The 15,272-nt window shown below is 46.1% G+C and overlaps 2 protein-coding genes across 2 annotated transcripts in view; one reads left to right on the forward strand and one right to left on the reverse strand.

Annotated features, from left to right (window-relative positions):
- LOC100480864 (glyceraldehyde-3-phosphate dehydrogenase) overlaps positions 1 to 14,359 on the forward strand; it is a 31,888-nt gene extending 17,529 nt beyond the window's left edge. Inside the window, exon 2 of the mRNA XM_002924114.4 lies at positions 13,418 to 14,359. Coding sequence (XP_002924160.1) covers positions 13,418 to 14,155 — 738 coding nt within the window. The 3' untranslated portion in view covers positions 14,156 to 14,359. The remainder of the gene's footprint in view (positions 1 to 13,417) is intronic.
- The window catches only part of CLSTN2 (calsyntenin 2), a 642,616-nt gene that overhangs the window by 431,428 nt on the left and 195,916 nt on the right, over positions 1 to 15,272 (reverse strand). The gene's annotated exons all lie outside the window — the stretch shown is intronic.

A 15,272-nucleotide genomic window follows, 5' to 3' on the forward strand; every position in this document is an offset into this window, starting at 1 on the left:
GATTAAGTTCTAGAGATCTGTATGACACAGTATCTATAGTTAACAATACAGTACACTTTAAAATACATTAAGTACAGATCATATGTTAAGCGTTATTACAAAAAATAAAAAGAGCCACAAAGGAACACAAGAAAAATTTTGGAGGTCATGAATATACTTAGTGCCTTGGTTGTGGTGATGGTATCATGAGTGTATGCATATGTCTAAACTCATCAGATATGTACATTAAATGTGAGTGTGTTTGTATATCAAATAATATATATATCTTTATATACACATATATAAAATAATGAAAAATAAAACTCACTTGCACACAAAAGAAAAAAAATGTGAGAGAGAGAGAGGTCCAACATCACCTAACGTCCAGAAAAAACTGTACGTTGAGCCTAATCTGGCCAACCCAAGCTGCACTACTCGGTATTTTTGGTTTTATGGGTTCTGAAAGCAATCTTTTTTTAAAAAGAGGGGGGGGGGGAAGCCACGTAAGTACTTTTGATGTAATCAGAATAAGTATGCAATCTCCTGAGGGGATTGCTTTTAATGTCAGCCCTCATTTGGAGGCCTGTTCACACGAACAAGAATTGTGTTTGTCTCTACCCTTTATAATTTTTAGTTGTCATCAGAAATAACTGTGAAAATATTCATTCTCCAGCAAGTCAGCCGGCAGCCTGTTGACAAACATCCAATCCCCTAATCTTCAGTCAGACCGAGTTCCGTGTCTTTCACGTGAGCAGGGAGGCTCTTGCAGGCACATCACTCTCGCAAGCCTCAGCCTGAAAAAGGATGATCTTAAAGGCTTCTGTTAATTTTATCTGGCTGGAGCACTGGGGAGCACGTTCAGCTCAAGAAGACATCTATTAAGTTGTCAGTCATGATATCATTTGCCTTAACAGTGTTTAGTATCTACCAAGCAGAAGCTGACAGACAGCACAAAGGCACTCAGTGAGGGAGACAGCATGCTAATTAGCACGGCACCCGGCATGCGCTTTCACTGGTTAGCAAAGCTGGACTCACGACATGTCGTTCTGCACGCTTCCTCCGAAGATTTCAGGCAAAGAATCAATTGGAAGTTTGCTATCAGAGCATCCTAAGTTCCTACACAAATGATTAGGCAGGCTTCCCCCCTGCAGCTCACCCTGCATTAGAAGGAATGGGGGAATGGGCACACTCAGCACGTAGGACTGTCCTTCCCAAAGCCAGAATGGGGTAAAATGCAGAGAGACTAAGTCATGGGCTCTTAGGCAATGCCCTCCATCTAGGTGCCAGGAAGGCTTAGTAAGGTGGGTTCTAGGTTTTAATTGAGGTACCAAGAACCACTGCAGTGACGAAGATGGGAAGGTAATTCCATGAAATAATTGAGCCTACCTGCCAGAAATATCTATATTCATAAATGGGATGATTATAACCAGTCTGATAATTATAAGCATTCTAACAGCTGCCACTGTTTTAGGTTTGTATTCTATATGCCATGTACCATATTAGATACTTTACACACATTATCTTAATTCACAGCAGCCCAGTGAGGGCTCAATGTTGTATATGAGGGTATTGCTATCCCCACCAAGCAGTTAAGAAAAATGGGGCTCTGAGAGCTTAGTGGTCACAATATTAGCACAAAGTTAAGGTGCTTTCAAGTAGTGGTTGATCTGCTACCCCTTGCACTTGTAGAGTTTAAAGTTGCCTGAAACATCCCAATGCCCTTAAAAATGGATCATCACCTCTTATTTCCCATGAGGTGGATGGGACAGGTATTATTGCCATTTTGCAACTGGGGAAACTGAGGCCCAAAGCAATAGGTTCTTATTACCTGAGATTGCAATAGGCTCAGCCAGGATCAAGATGCCACCTCCTGCCTCTTGAGACTTCTCTCCAGGTCACACAGGACCCAACATTATTAGACCAGTCACTACTCGAGCAGAAATGCCCAGAGATAAAGACGGACTATTTCTCAACACATATCAGGCAATTTGAAAATAAGAAAAATAATCACAGAAATCCAGGTGCATATAACTTGGTTATTTATGACACTTCCCATAACTTATGGAGGAGTCGTCTCTGGCTGCTGGTATGAGTTTGGCTAGGTGGGCCCAGTTTTGCACAGCTCCTCTGCATTTGCCAACCACACTCTGCTCCTTCCCACCCTTGGGGTGCAGTGTTCTCCCCCAGGGTCCTGAATGCTTCACCTCACGTCAGATGTCTTCTGTGAGCAGCCTCCATGCCACCAGGCACCCCCTCTCTTGGGCATCCCTTGTCCCCAGCAACTATCTTCATTCATCCTGATGATATTCACAGTGAAGCCGTGAGCTCTCCTTTCATCTCCACATAAAGGAAGTAACATGAGCCAAGATGAGACTTTGCAAATGTACATCTGGATGCCAAGATTTCCTCAAGAATGTCTGCTAGCTGCCTAGACTAGGGGTTCTCCAAGTGTGGTCCCTGGACCAGCAGCATCAGCATCAGCTGGGAACTTGTTAGAAATGCAAATTCTTCACCCTACCTCAAACCCACTGAATCAAAAGCCCTTGGGATCATGCCTAGCTAGCAATCTGTTTTAACAAGCCCTCTGGGTGATTTGATACACGGAAAGGTTTAAGAACCTTTATAAGCACTCAGGAAATGTTAGTCTGTTCCCAGACAGAGATGAAGGAATGACCTTCCTCTCTACTGACTTTCAAATCTAGAGCTGAAATAAGGAAGTGGCCAGTGGCCAGACCAGTCATGCTAGAACCATGATCATAAGGGACAAATCATTGGGTGAAGGAGGAGAGTGTGGTTCCACTGACTTAAGCATGAGCCAAGACTATGTTCAATTCGATCTAATCCAGTGAGAATGTGAGTGGTTGCTATTACAGAGAGTAATGAACTCGCCTTAAATGTAGGCACTCAATATGTGCTGATAGAGTCAGAGCCAGTTAAATATGGGCTGCCACTTATATTTCTTTAGATCTGCTTTCCCCTGAGAGCGGTAGTTTTCAGCCCTGGCCACACATTACAATCACCTGGGGAGTTCTGAAAAATCCAGATATCCACACTGCACCCCAGACCAATCACATCAGCACCTCTGGGAGGAAGCGAGACCCCAGCACAAGACTTGTGAATGCTCCCCAGATGATTCCAATGTGCGGTGAACCCCCAGACACAGATGGGTGGCCCACAGGCAGGCAGGAAGCAAAGGCATGCCTGTGCCTTCTCCATTCCCATCCCTCATCCTCTTGGTCCCCCTGCAATGGGTCAGAGACTCAGCCATTCTCGGTGCAGAGGCAGAAAGCCAGCTCATGAGTTGAAAGTCACTTAGACTTTACAAAAACCTTTGGAGAAAGAAAGGGCAAATGTTATTCTTCCACCTTTGTGGGGGAAAAAAAAATCCAAACTGTTCTGAGATGTGTTCAGTAGCTTGCCTGAGTTGTAGGGTGGTCAGAACTGAGCTGAGACGTGTCTCCTGGCTGTGGTTTTCCACAACACAAGAATTTGCTGTATTGTGACATACTCCTCTGCCCTTTTGCCAAATGCTGAGCACCCACGATGTGGCAGGCCCATGATATCATCCTTAATGTGTAGCAACCACCTTGCCAGATAATATGACTATTCACATTCTACAAAGAGAAAACCCAAGTGCAGAAACATCATTGACTTGCCCAAGGTCATACTAATAGTAAATGATGGGGCTGGAATTGGAGCTACATCTTTTTTATTCTAAATATAGCTCCCTTTCCGGTATACCACCTGCCTTTCTGGGGAAGAGGACATGAGAAAATGCCAACACGGCCTCTTAAACTGGACTTTGATTTGGAGCCACCACAACAAAGTAATAATTCAGAACCAGAAAGAGGTACAACTATTACTTCTAATTTTTCACATTCCTCTCCTTTTTCTACAAGGCCCAGCTGAACCAGGAACAGAGAAGGACCTCAGATGGCCATACCGACCTTGGTAAGAGTAGAGGATAACCCAGGGTTATGAATGGCTCAAAGAGAAAGCCATTCAGAGCAAGTGTCCATGTGTTTCCAGGGTCCACCAAGCTCCAGGATAGTTGTTGATATGTCTCCTATTGCCTCACTTGGTGAATCTGTCCTTGAGCTGTGAGGTTCAAACTGAGGTTCCTATGTCTGCCTGGCTTCAATCCGGCAGCACATCCCCCAGCCATGCTGCCTCAGGGCACTTGGAAGATGCACCAACCTCAGGTGACTCTGACCCAAGAAGGATTCTCCTCCCTGAGCACTAGCCTGGCAGCTGCATGGGGTCCCCACCTCCCTGGACAGGGCCAGACAGGTGGTCTCACACAACACAGGCCCCATGGAAGGCAGCACTGTGTGGGCAGAAAAGTTTGGTTCCTTTCCTGCCTGTCCCTGTCCCAGTTACAAGTGACCCTGTCCTCTCTTGGTATTGCCTTTTTGGGTATATGTCATATTTGTACCCCAAGCCCTACTGTATTATCTCAGACTTTTGTCTCCATGGAGAAATGTCAGGTCTCAGGAAATTAGGCAGAGGTATGTAATTTAGGGGAAGGAGGGCTCCTGACAGGTGGACACCTTACTGAGGAGCCCCTCGCTGGCTGCACTGGCACCTGGTCTTTGTGTGTACACGTGTATATGTTTGTAAACGTTCCTTTCCTTAGGGCTTCTATTAAGCAAGAAAATTAACAAACAGATTACAGTAAATAGAGAAAGCAGAATTTAGAATCACACAGACCTGGATTTGAATGCCAACTCGAACAGGGCACAACCCACACATTCAGTCCTTTATTGATTCCCCATCTGCAGGACAGGGGACAGGGAAGCAGAGCCTGCTTTGTTGACACTGTCTGCCTCAGGAGGCTGGGTGAGAATTCAGGGAGGAAAGACTGAAGGAGCGCTCTGTAAACTGCAAAGCTTTATGTAAATGCTAGCATAGTCATAACAACGGCTAATAACAACCATTATTACATCTCTTTGTGATTTGCAAGTAAGCTAAGCCACACATGTTCAAATTACACTACTACTGTCCCTATCACATTACAGTCCCTGGGTTAGATAGTCTCTGTATCAAGAGCTTAGGGTCTAGGAGGAGGATGCTCCCAGCCAGAGGGCACTGAGTGGTGGGTGCTGAACTAGAGAGAAGGAAGCACAGGACAGGAATTTGGGTTCCAGGCAAGGGGCAATGAACCTAGACTGTGGTCCAAGAAGGCTTCATGGAGGAGGTACCCTTGAGATTTGCCTAGGAGGACGTATAGAAGGTTGGGGGGCTGGGAATGGTGGGAACTTTCCAAGCAAGCAGAGAAATAGTGTGAACGACGAAACAGGGCAAAGAACAAGCATACTATGCTTGGAATTTCACCTAGGTTGATCTCTGCAAAGGTCTTCAGCTCCTTGCCCAAGTAATTTCATATCACTGGGCTCCTGAGCCCCTGTTGGGGCTGGGACAGGAGGAAGATGGATTTCTCCTTGCCCCCAATTACAGAGCTAACCCTCATCAATGATTCTGTCTTCAGAATAAATCAATGCATCCCAGTACCTAGCCCAAATCCTGGCACATGGTGGGTTCTCAGTGAATGTTTGTTGAATAAATGCCTTCAACTTCTAATATAATTTGGAGGTGGCAGGCCAAGATTATGATAAAAATAACCATAGAATATCAAATAGTCCTACATTCTTATAGCCATTTCATTTATAAATGGATTTCAGCTCTCTCTTCGGTGGCCCCCCATACTTTCTACCACCCCATCTCCACAATCCTTATCCGAAGTTAACCCAGCTACTCTGGTTCTATGCACTCACAACCCCCTCCTCAAAGTCCGGAGTAAGAATAGCAGCCATTCCTTTACCACACGCTCCCTGGCAGGACTGTTCTCAGGTGACTCCTTACGTTTTCCCATCCAATGCTCCCAACAAATACCCAGGGCAGTTGACCGTCAACCCATTTTACAGATGGAGATGCTAAAGCTCAGAGAAGCAAAGTGATTTTCCCAAAATCACACAGCTGGTTACTAATCAGAGTCATGGTTCTAGTTCAAGTCCCTTTGACCGCAGAACCTGTGTTCTTTGCTACGTAAGTGGTCAAGCCTCCACCTGGGTTGAAGTCAGGGTGGGGAAGGCCACAGAACAAATAATAACAGTAGCAACAAAAGTAACCACTGAGTATTGAGTGTCAGGTCTCTCACTGACAAGGCAAGGTGATATCAACTTCTTTAATCCATACAATAATCCTCACAAGAGAAATACCATTGTTCCCATTTCCACAGGCTATCCTGAAGTTCAGAGAGGTTGAGGAATTTCTCTAAGGCACAGCTACTAAGTTGTGGAGTTAAGTCTGCCTAATTCCAAAGCCTGTCCTCTTACAGCAACACCATTTCAGTGTCAACTCTAAGTGCAGCAAGAATTGAGGGGGAGATGTGCTTGTTTTCAAGAGGAAACCAAGATCCTGTTGGGGCTTGATGACTCCAAGTGATATATATTTTTAATTACTAGAGCACGGTTATACATCCAAATCATTTCAAGGAAGCTGTGGCTGACAGGCATAGTCAGCCTCTATTTCATAAGCTCTAAAGAAACTGCTCATTAAGAATGACAGTGACCCTCACTCTGCCTTCCTGGATCTAAAACCTTCAAATCTTCTTAAGTCCAAGATAAATAATGACTTACTCATATTAATGCTCCAAGATAGAAACCTAAATCTCTTAAGCATATGTGTGCTTTCACCAGTGCTGTCAAGGTGAACAGCAGAATGTAACTTAGTTCAGGGTTATAAGATTTTAGAGATTTGGGTTTAAGGCACATTCCTAAAATGAAGGGGTCCCAGACATGAAGAGACCCATACAACACAGTCCATTCTTTTATAAACTAGCCCCAGCTATCAATAAATAAATAAATAAAGTGGAGATAGTATATTCCAACCTCAGTGTCATAACATGTTCCACCAGATTAACATGTCCATTCGCCAAAAACCGAATGTTCTTGCTCCATGCGTGATCACATGTGCTCTGCTATGATTATGCACTCAGTGTATGGTAAGGCGGTGCCACAGGCTGTCTGTATGGCCCCGTAATATCTGCTCCCATTCTCCCGCTTCAGAAGCTTTTCTCCGATATCCCTAGAAGCTCAGGTGCTCATGAATTTCTCCCAGCCAAACTAGTCTATATTTAGAGAATGTGAGAATAAAAACACTTCAGAAAGCACACATTGGGTCAACCCCATTCTCCATTCAGCTCCAGATCCTACCTTTGAGGCTGGCCTCAAGGATCACATGGAGGAAAAGTGTGATGGAAACTCTGCAGAGTTCCCGAGTGTGTGCCACAGAAGAGGGATGGGATGCGATGACAGGTATCAAAATGGTTCCAGAGGGGGTGCCTGGGTGGCTCAGTTCGTTGAGTGTCTGCCTTGGGCGCAGGTCATGATCTCAGGGTCCTGGGATCAAGCCCTGCATCAGGATCCCTGCTCAGTGGGGAGTCTGTCTCTCCCTCTGCCCCTCCCCCTGCTTGTGCTCTCTCTCCCCCAAATAAATAAATAAAATCTTTTAAAAAAATGGTTCCAGAATGAACAAGTTTGGGAAACACTGAATGAAACAAAATGAAACAGGTACCTTAACTACAGATCTCAGAGTCTTTTATGTGTAAATAGGCATCGTATAACTCCAAAAGATGACCATGATATCTAGCATATCCCCAATATATCTGATCCTTTTAAAAGGCATCACCTTGGACTGTTGCTATCATATGGAACACACCTGGAAATGCTGTCTAAACCTTTCTTGAACCCATTTTTCTTTGCAACGTGAACACATCCTGGGGCAAGAAATTCCATGTGTTCTCCATTCTAAAATATTCTTATATGCACTTCTCAACCTTCCTTTCACAACCCGCCTTGGGAAATTCTTCACAAGCCATCACCTAGGGGTTTGCTGCATGTTTTTTTGGAGCATCTGATGAATATGATGTTCCCTGATGGACTGGTGGAATGACAGCACATGCATCTTAGGCACTAAGTGACAGCTGCTCCCTACACCCCGCCCCAGCCCAGCCCTGCACTGATGATCTGCACTGCACAATCTGTTGGCTGGCAGCCTCTGTGCGGCACTGGGAGAAATCTATAAAGACAATGCTCAGCAAGTGTCAAACTATCTTCTCCTAAGCTGAGGCCCAAGTGAGAATTCCATCTGCCCAAAGAGGCCTGATTAAAAACTCAAGCTTTCTCAGTTTCAGGACAGGCCAGGTTTCTATGGAAACATTAGCTTGAGGAGAATGTCCAGACCATTTGGGTGACCTCATGAGTCCTGTGCATGGTTGCTCTTCCCAAGAAGTCAATTGGCTGGGGTGGAGGCTAAGACTGTCCTGTTTCACAGAGAAGAGCCACCCTGTCTGATGTCATCCAGAGAGCAGAAAGCCAGCTGAGCAGGAGACAGACTCAGGCTTCAGAGCACTCTGCAACTCCAGTGGAAAGACTTCTATGTCCAAGGGAAACACCCAGCTCAGAGCATACACATACAAGCAGGAAGGAAAAATAAAGGCACCTTCAGTGCTTACCACTATTTGATTAATGTAGGAAACTGATTCAGAGGCAGTGAAGTTAAATCCTAAAGGCCCCATACTTAAACCACTTGGAGATGGGGCTCCAAGCCAAGTGAGAGCCTTGATTTCAAGTCAGTTGCTCATTCAATTCTACCTGCAACCAGTTACCCAAGGGCAATGAGTTAGAGGAGGGGGGTGGATATCCTATCAAAGCTCTGACTTCTCAAGGTCCAAATTGTAGTCGGATGTGTCCTATTGCCTCCACAGTGGGCTGTGAATATTCTTGTGAGGACAGACACTATTCTCTCATTTCCAAAGAAATGTCCCAGATTTTCTTCATTGCATTGAATGCTATACATGGGGCACCAATATTCCCGTAGCCCAAGCTTTTCCAGCTTTGGTGACACAGCTGGCCTCCCAACAACATTATGTGTGCATGCTCTCAAACCTGGTGATGAAGGCAGGCTCCTGGCTGGCCCACCCTGGCCACTCTCTAGGCATCAGCCTTCAGATGGTGTGGGAGTGACCTGGGCCTCTCAGGCATGCTTCCACCCCAGTCCTTGTTTATTGATTTACCAAATGTCAACTGCCCCCAGGTCTCTCTGGAGACACCTTGGCTATAGATGGAAGGAGCCGAGGCATGGATCAGGACTTTCTCTGATTGCACTGAAGCATCAGGCCTCTGTGTGATTTCAAAGTCAGCAGATAGGTCCTGGCCCCACCAAGCAAACATTTTAATAACACACCCCATCTTGACATTTAGAAATCCTTTAAAAGGACAAAAATATATCACGTTCCAAAGAATACACGTTTCAGTATCCTCTGTAGGGGATATCCCCGGGGTGAACTAAGAGGTCGGCTTTGCCATCTCCCACAACAACACAGACCTAATTCCAAGGGAGCGATTGTCCACTAACTGTGGATATTAGTTGCGTTGCTCTTGTAAGAATGGTTTTACATGGCCTTTGTTATTAACGATGTTTTTCAACTTTCAGACATACAAGAATGTTTTAAAAGAACTCATTACTCTGGAACACCTATTCTGTGCTACACATTCACATGTCATCTGATTTCATCCTTATGACATCCTACTGTGCTCAACTTCAGCCAGGAAACTGAGTTTCAGACACACTAAATAACTTTCCACACCTAGAAAGTGATAGAACAGGGACCAGAAATTGGGTCCCCCAAAACCCACAGTCCAGGCATTTTCTCCCACCCCACACTTTCCCTCCTCTATATTTCGTAGTGCAGGAGAATTATCTTCTCCTCTTCTCCTGTATGGGGAGACAAAGTTGGTTGACAAAGTATTTTTTTTTAGAAGAACCATGACAGACTGTGGACTCTGGGAAACAAACTGAGGGCTTCAGAGGGGAGGGGGGTGGAGGAATGGGATAGGCCGGTGATGGGTATTAAGGAGGGCATGTAGTGCATGGTGCACTGGGTGTTGTACACAAGTGATGAATCATGGAACTTTACATCAAAAACTTGGGATGTACTGTATGGTGACTAACATAACATAATAAAAAATTATTATTAAAAAAAAGAAGATTTATGCATTCTAAGTGAGGTTACCTGTACTAGTTCAAAAAAATGAGAAGGTGCATATGGATCTATTTATTATTCACCTTCAAATATAGAAAAAAGAATCAATTATTTAAGTGCTGTCGGTAAAAATCATAGAAATCAGAGAAAGGCATTTCCCCTCAAAGTGGGGAGTCTTTTACATTCTTTCCTCCTGTTAAACTTCAGCCAACATGATGAGTTATGTGAGCCCGCCATGCAGAATAGCGATATGTATCATAATTGCAGCTCTCCATGTGAGCTATCTATCAGAAACCTTAATGTAATTGCCAGACTGAATCCTAATTCATCTCTGAGAGAAGCTTATTACTTTGGGGGTGTTGTATCACCTGCTTTTAAATCACACACAAGTATAGCTGCAATGATCTATTTAGTCTTCAATGTTTTTAACATCACTGCCTGTGTCTACATTAATTCCCCATTGCCATCCAGTTCAGACAAGACACTGGTCAACCACAGGGCAATTTTAGGCCCCTCTCTGTGTTTGTGTTCCTACCCTTGTCTCTTTTCTTCCAGTCTACCCTCCTCGACACAAATGCAGAGTGAGCTTCCCAAAACAAAGAACTGCCTGAGCCATGCCCTGCCCAAAAGCCTTGACTGGCTCCCCACCACCAATAGGCCACATGACCTGTCACCATCCAGGCCATGACCTGTGCACCTCACCTCATGTCACACCTCCACCATCTATAAGCAGAAGCAGCATCAGAGACAATACCAGAAGTAGTCAATGCCAGGCTAGAAACTGTCCAAGGGAGCCAGGCCTGCCTGTTGCCTCCAAGGGGCTAGGGATGTTCCAGACGTGAACCGCAAACTTGACAACCTCTCTTAGGATATGGAACAAAAGGACAAAAATGTCAATGTCATGATAGAGAAGATGATAAATGCAGATGACTTCAGTCATCAAACATACACATAACTTGTATTCCAGAAGAAAATACCAGCCCCAAGTATACCCTGTAGATGCAACAAATAGAAGAAATTTTCTGAGTAAAAAACAAAAAATGACCTAAGAGAATCACTGCATTAAAAAACAAAGAACCTTGAGCAAACTCACTCTTAGTAACCTGTAAAATTTTGGATTTGAAAAGACAAAACATGGTCTAATAAGTACCCCAAAAAAATCACAAAATGGATTTGCTGCCAAAGAAAATAGAGTCAGACTGCCCTCAGATTTCTCCTCTGGGACATTATCTGCCGGTCACAGATCTATCAAATTTGAAAAGCACAGTGGTTGTGACCCAACACCAGAACAGCAGCTCTGGTGTCAATCTTTGGAGGCAGGGGAAAGATTACCTCCAGCCTATAAGGGCTAAGAAAACACGTCCCTGATGTGCCCTTCCTGGTGGTGACGGTATCCAAGGACATCCATGGGAATGAACTCAGTCCATCAAATCAGAGAGAGGCAAAAGGAAAGCTCTGGAATGGGGAACTGTGGTGTAAAAGGACTGTCAGCGCTGAACCCAGTTTAATCCATGATCCAAATATTGCTTTGAATGAGGCTAAAAAACTGCGAAGGTCAAAACTTCTTGAAAACAGAGAAAACATATAAAATCTGCATCTACACATAGAAAAGCATCACGCACTTCTGCTCCCTGGGAGCGAGGACCCAGCAGGCTGGGCCCAGTCCCTGTGCTTCTCCCTAGCATAGCACTCATCCCACTGACACACTCTTGTTTCATGTTTTCTTTGCCATTAGACTAACGCGAGCCCCTAAGAGCAGGGGCTCCTTTAGTCATGTCTTTCCCCCAGTGTGGCATATAGTTTGTAGCTGTGAATGTTTATTGAAAGAATGAATGAGGAAAATGATGCACGTTTCTTTATTACACCCCAGGCAACCCTCCTTGAGGGCATGACCTCCGATTCCTGGCAGAGCTTCAATGAGAGCGTCGTGGAATGTACATTTAATACCTACTCTGAGCATCAGCAAAACTTCCCTCAATGTCTCGCTTAAGAAGAACCCAGGGGGGTGCTCACGACCTGATGCACCACGCAGCAGCTATGTTAGAGTGTGGCTGCAGGGGGCCCACCAAACGGGGTTTTCGCCGCCCTGCCCAGAGTCTATTTTTGCCGCTCCCATGAGGCAGACATGGAACGTGAGGCTCGCAGAGGTTGCGGGCATTTCCAAGTGCATACTGCCAGGGGTGGATGGGAGCTGGCTGCATTTCCCGAACTGCAAAGCTCCTGCTCTCCTCCACTTGCTCATCCTCACCCTCGTCTGGAAACCTGTGTCAGAGACGAGCACATCGTGACGCACAGGAGTTTTCTCTCCCGAGCAGCCAAACCCGGCATCCGTCCCAGCGGGCACCTCGCTCAGGCTGCTCAGTATGCTGCAGAGGGAACTCGTGCTCCCTGCACATTAGGCAGTTCAGTTTACCAGGAGGACTCTGTGTCCCCTTGATGAATGGGGTCCTGGTTGTATTTACATGAGAGGGGGCCAGGAGAGCGGGCTTCCTACGCATGATAAGGGGTCGGGCGATGCATCACTCGCTCTGCTGGCATGCAGAAGTCAGGACTGATGAATGGGGCTCCGAGAGAGGCCTCGGAATGGCACCGAGTTTCAACACACCAGGCCCGGCAGATGTGGTGGCTGATTAGGGGTTCAAGAACACCAACCCACTCAAGATCCAGTCACTCATACATTCCCTCGCTTGTCAACAACTGACTGAGCACCTGTCCGAGCTGATGCCTGCTAGATGCTGAAGACAGAGAAGGAAGCTGCAGTCCCCACCTACCATCCAATAATGAGACCATTAATTATTGAACACTCACTGTGTACCAGATATTATACATGCTTCGTCTCCTTAACTCGTCATCACTTCCCCGTGGGGTAGATATAATCTTCGCTTAAAGAGTGGGAAAACTAAGACCAAGAAAGATTAACTAAGCATGCCAAGATAGCACAGCTAATTAGCAAAAAACAAAACAAAATGAAACAAAAACCTGGGTTTGAACTCAGGTCCACTGACCCCCGAGTCTTTGCTAGTAGTTCTTCTGCAGATACACAGATAACGGTGACTCCGTACAAGTAGTACCTTAGAACGTGTTAGACATTCTGCATGCTTTCTCTGCCTTTACTCTTATGACATCATGAGGTAGATATTATTTTCCAAATGAGGAAACCCAGGGATCAGAGAGGTTAAGACATTTAACCAAAAGCACACAGCTTGCTAAGGCATTGAAAACTACTGTATGCCGGCATCACCAAGTCTCCCAACAGTGCCACTGGGCTGCCAAGGGAGTGGCAAGGAGAGGTGTTTATAGGCCTTTTGTCTACAAAGTGGGTGCCTCTCAATAAACACCCTCGCCAAATGTGACCCTCACACAATGACGATGGCACAAGTTACGTTCTAAAAGCTGGGAGGGTATGTTGTGGAGTCCACTGGGGTCTTCACGACCATGGAGAAGGCTGGGGCTCACCTGAAGGGCGGGGCCAAGAGGGTCATCATCTCTGCCCCTTCTGCTGATGCCCCCATGTTCGTGATGGGTGTGAACCATGAGAAGTATGACAACTCCCTCAAGATTGTCAGCAATGCCTCCTGTACCACCAACTGCTTGGCTCCTCTGGCCAAGGTCATCCATGACAACTTCGGCATCGTGGAGGGACTCATGACCACCGTCCATGCCATCACTGCCACCCAGAAGACTGTGGACGGCCCTTCTGGGAAGCTGTGGCGTGATGGCCGAGGGGCTGCCCAGAACATCATCCCTGCTTCCACTGGTGCGGCCAAGGCTGTAGGCAAGGTCATCCCTGAGCTGAACGGAAAGCTTACTGGCATGGCCTTCCGTGTCCCCACTCCCAACGTGTCCGTCGTGGATCTGACCTGCCGCCTGGAGAAAGCTGCCAAATATGACGACATCAAGAAGGTGGTGAAGCAGGCATCAGAGGGCCCCCTCAAGGGCATCCTGGGGTACACGGAGGACCAGGTTGTCTCCTGCGACTTTAACAGTGACCCTCACTCTTCCACCTTTGATGCCGGTGCTGGCATCGCTCTCAATGACCACTTTGTCAAGCTCATTTCCTGGTATGACAACGAATTTGGCTACAGCAACCGGGTGGTGGACCTCATGGTCCACATGGCCTCCAAGGAGTAAAAGCCTCCTGGACCACCAGCCCCAGCAAGAGGAAGAGAGAGGCCCTCAGCTGCTGGGGAATCCCTGCCCCAACTTATCCCCCGAAACACTGAGAACCTCCTGACCTCCTGTTTCCATCCCAGACCCCCTGAAGAAGGGGAGGGGCTTGGGGAGCCCTACCTTGTCATGTACCATCAATAAAGTATACTGTACCCAGCCAAAAAATAAAAAATAAAAATAAAAAATAAAAAATAAAAGCTGGGAGGAATCTGGTTTTGATAAGGTACTATACTCAAATAAGATGTCACCATGCGGGAGGCTAGAGAAGGAGTACACAGAATCTCTCTGGGCTCTTTTTACAACTTCTTATGAGCCTATAGTTAGTTCAAAATAAAAGGTTTTTTTTAAAGTGGTAGGAATCAATTTAATTTAACATTACTAAGCACTCAGATTAGGGTCAGCTCTTTGCCACTGTCAGGAGAAACTGAGATGGGCCACTCAGTTTCCAGGATTACAAGTTTTCAGATGTAACGGAGTTTACATATCCTAAAATGTGATGACTTCATGCTCTCAAACCTCCTCACTGTGGAAACACTATCTACTCTTCTTGCTGAGAATTTAATTATGCATCACGTCTGCACTTCTGATGACCTCATGGGTTACTCGCACATGATCCCCTCAGCTCAACCCCCTCCTCAGGTCATAGGACTAGACATTCTTCCCAGTGCTCCTCTCAGTGAACCTTCCCTATTCTGCCCAGCTCTGTGCCCCAGGCCATATGGCCCCCCCCTCAATTACATCCCTGGCCTGTCTTCTTGAATTGGGGTTCAGCAGTGGGGGCTGCTACAGAGACTCAAGGAAGGGGGGTAGAGGTTGGGGTATTTACTGTCCTAGTCTCCCCTCCTGAGGTCACTGCAACATGGCTATGTCCCTTCACTAAAAGGAAGGTCATGGCTCCTGTCAGGAGACCTTTTCTGCTCAGGTCTGTCTTCAGCCTCCCTAAGGAGTCCCTCCCCTTCAAGCCTGGGGGTGGTCACCATGCCTACCCACCACGTCTAGATTAGGGTGCCGCACTATCTCCCGTCGTTCACAATGCCCTGCCCACGCTTCTGTAAATAATCTCTTTATTAACCTTGCT

This window comes from Ailuropoda melanoleuca, chromosome 6 (genome assembly GCF_002007445.2).
Source record: "Ailuropoda melanoleuca isolate Jingjing chromosome 6, ASM200744v2, whole genome shotgun sequence".
Taxonomy (NCBI): domain Eukaryota; kingdom Metazoa; phylum Chordata; class Mammalia; order Carnivora; family Ursidae; genus Ailuropoda; species Ailuropoda melanoleuca.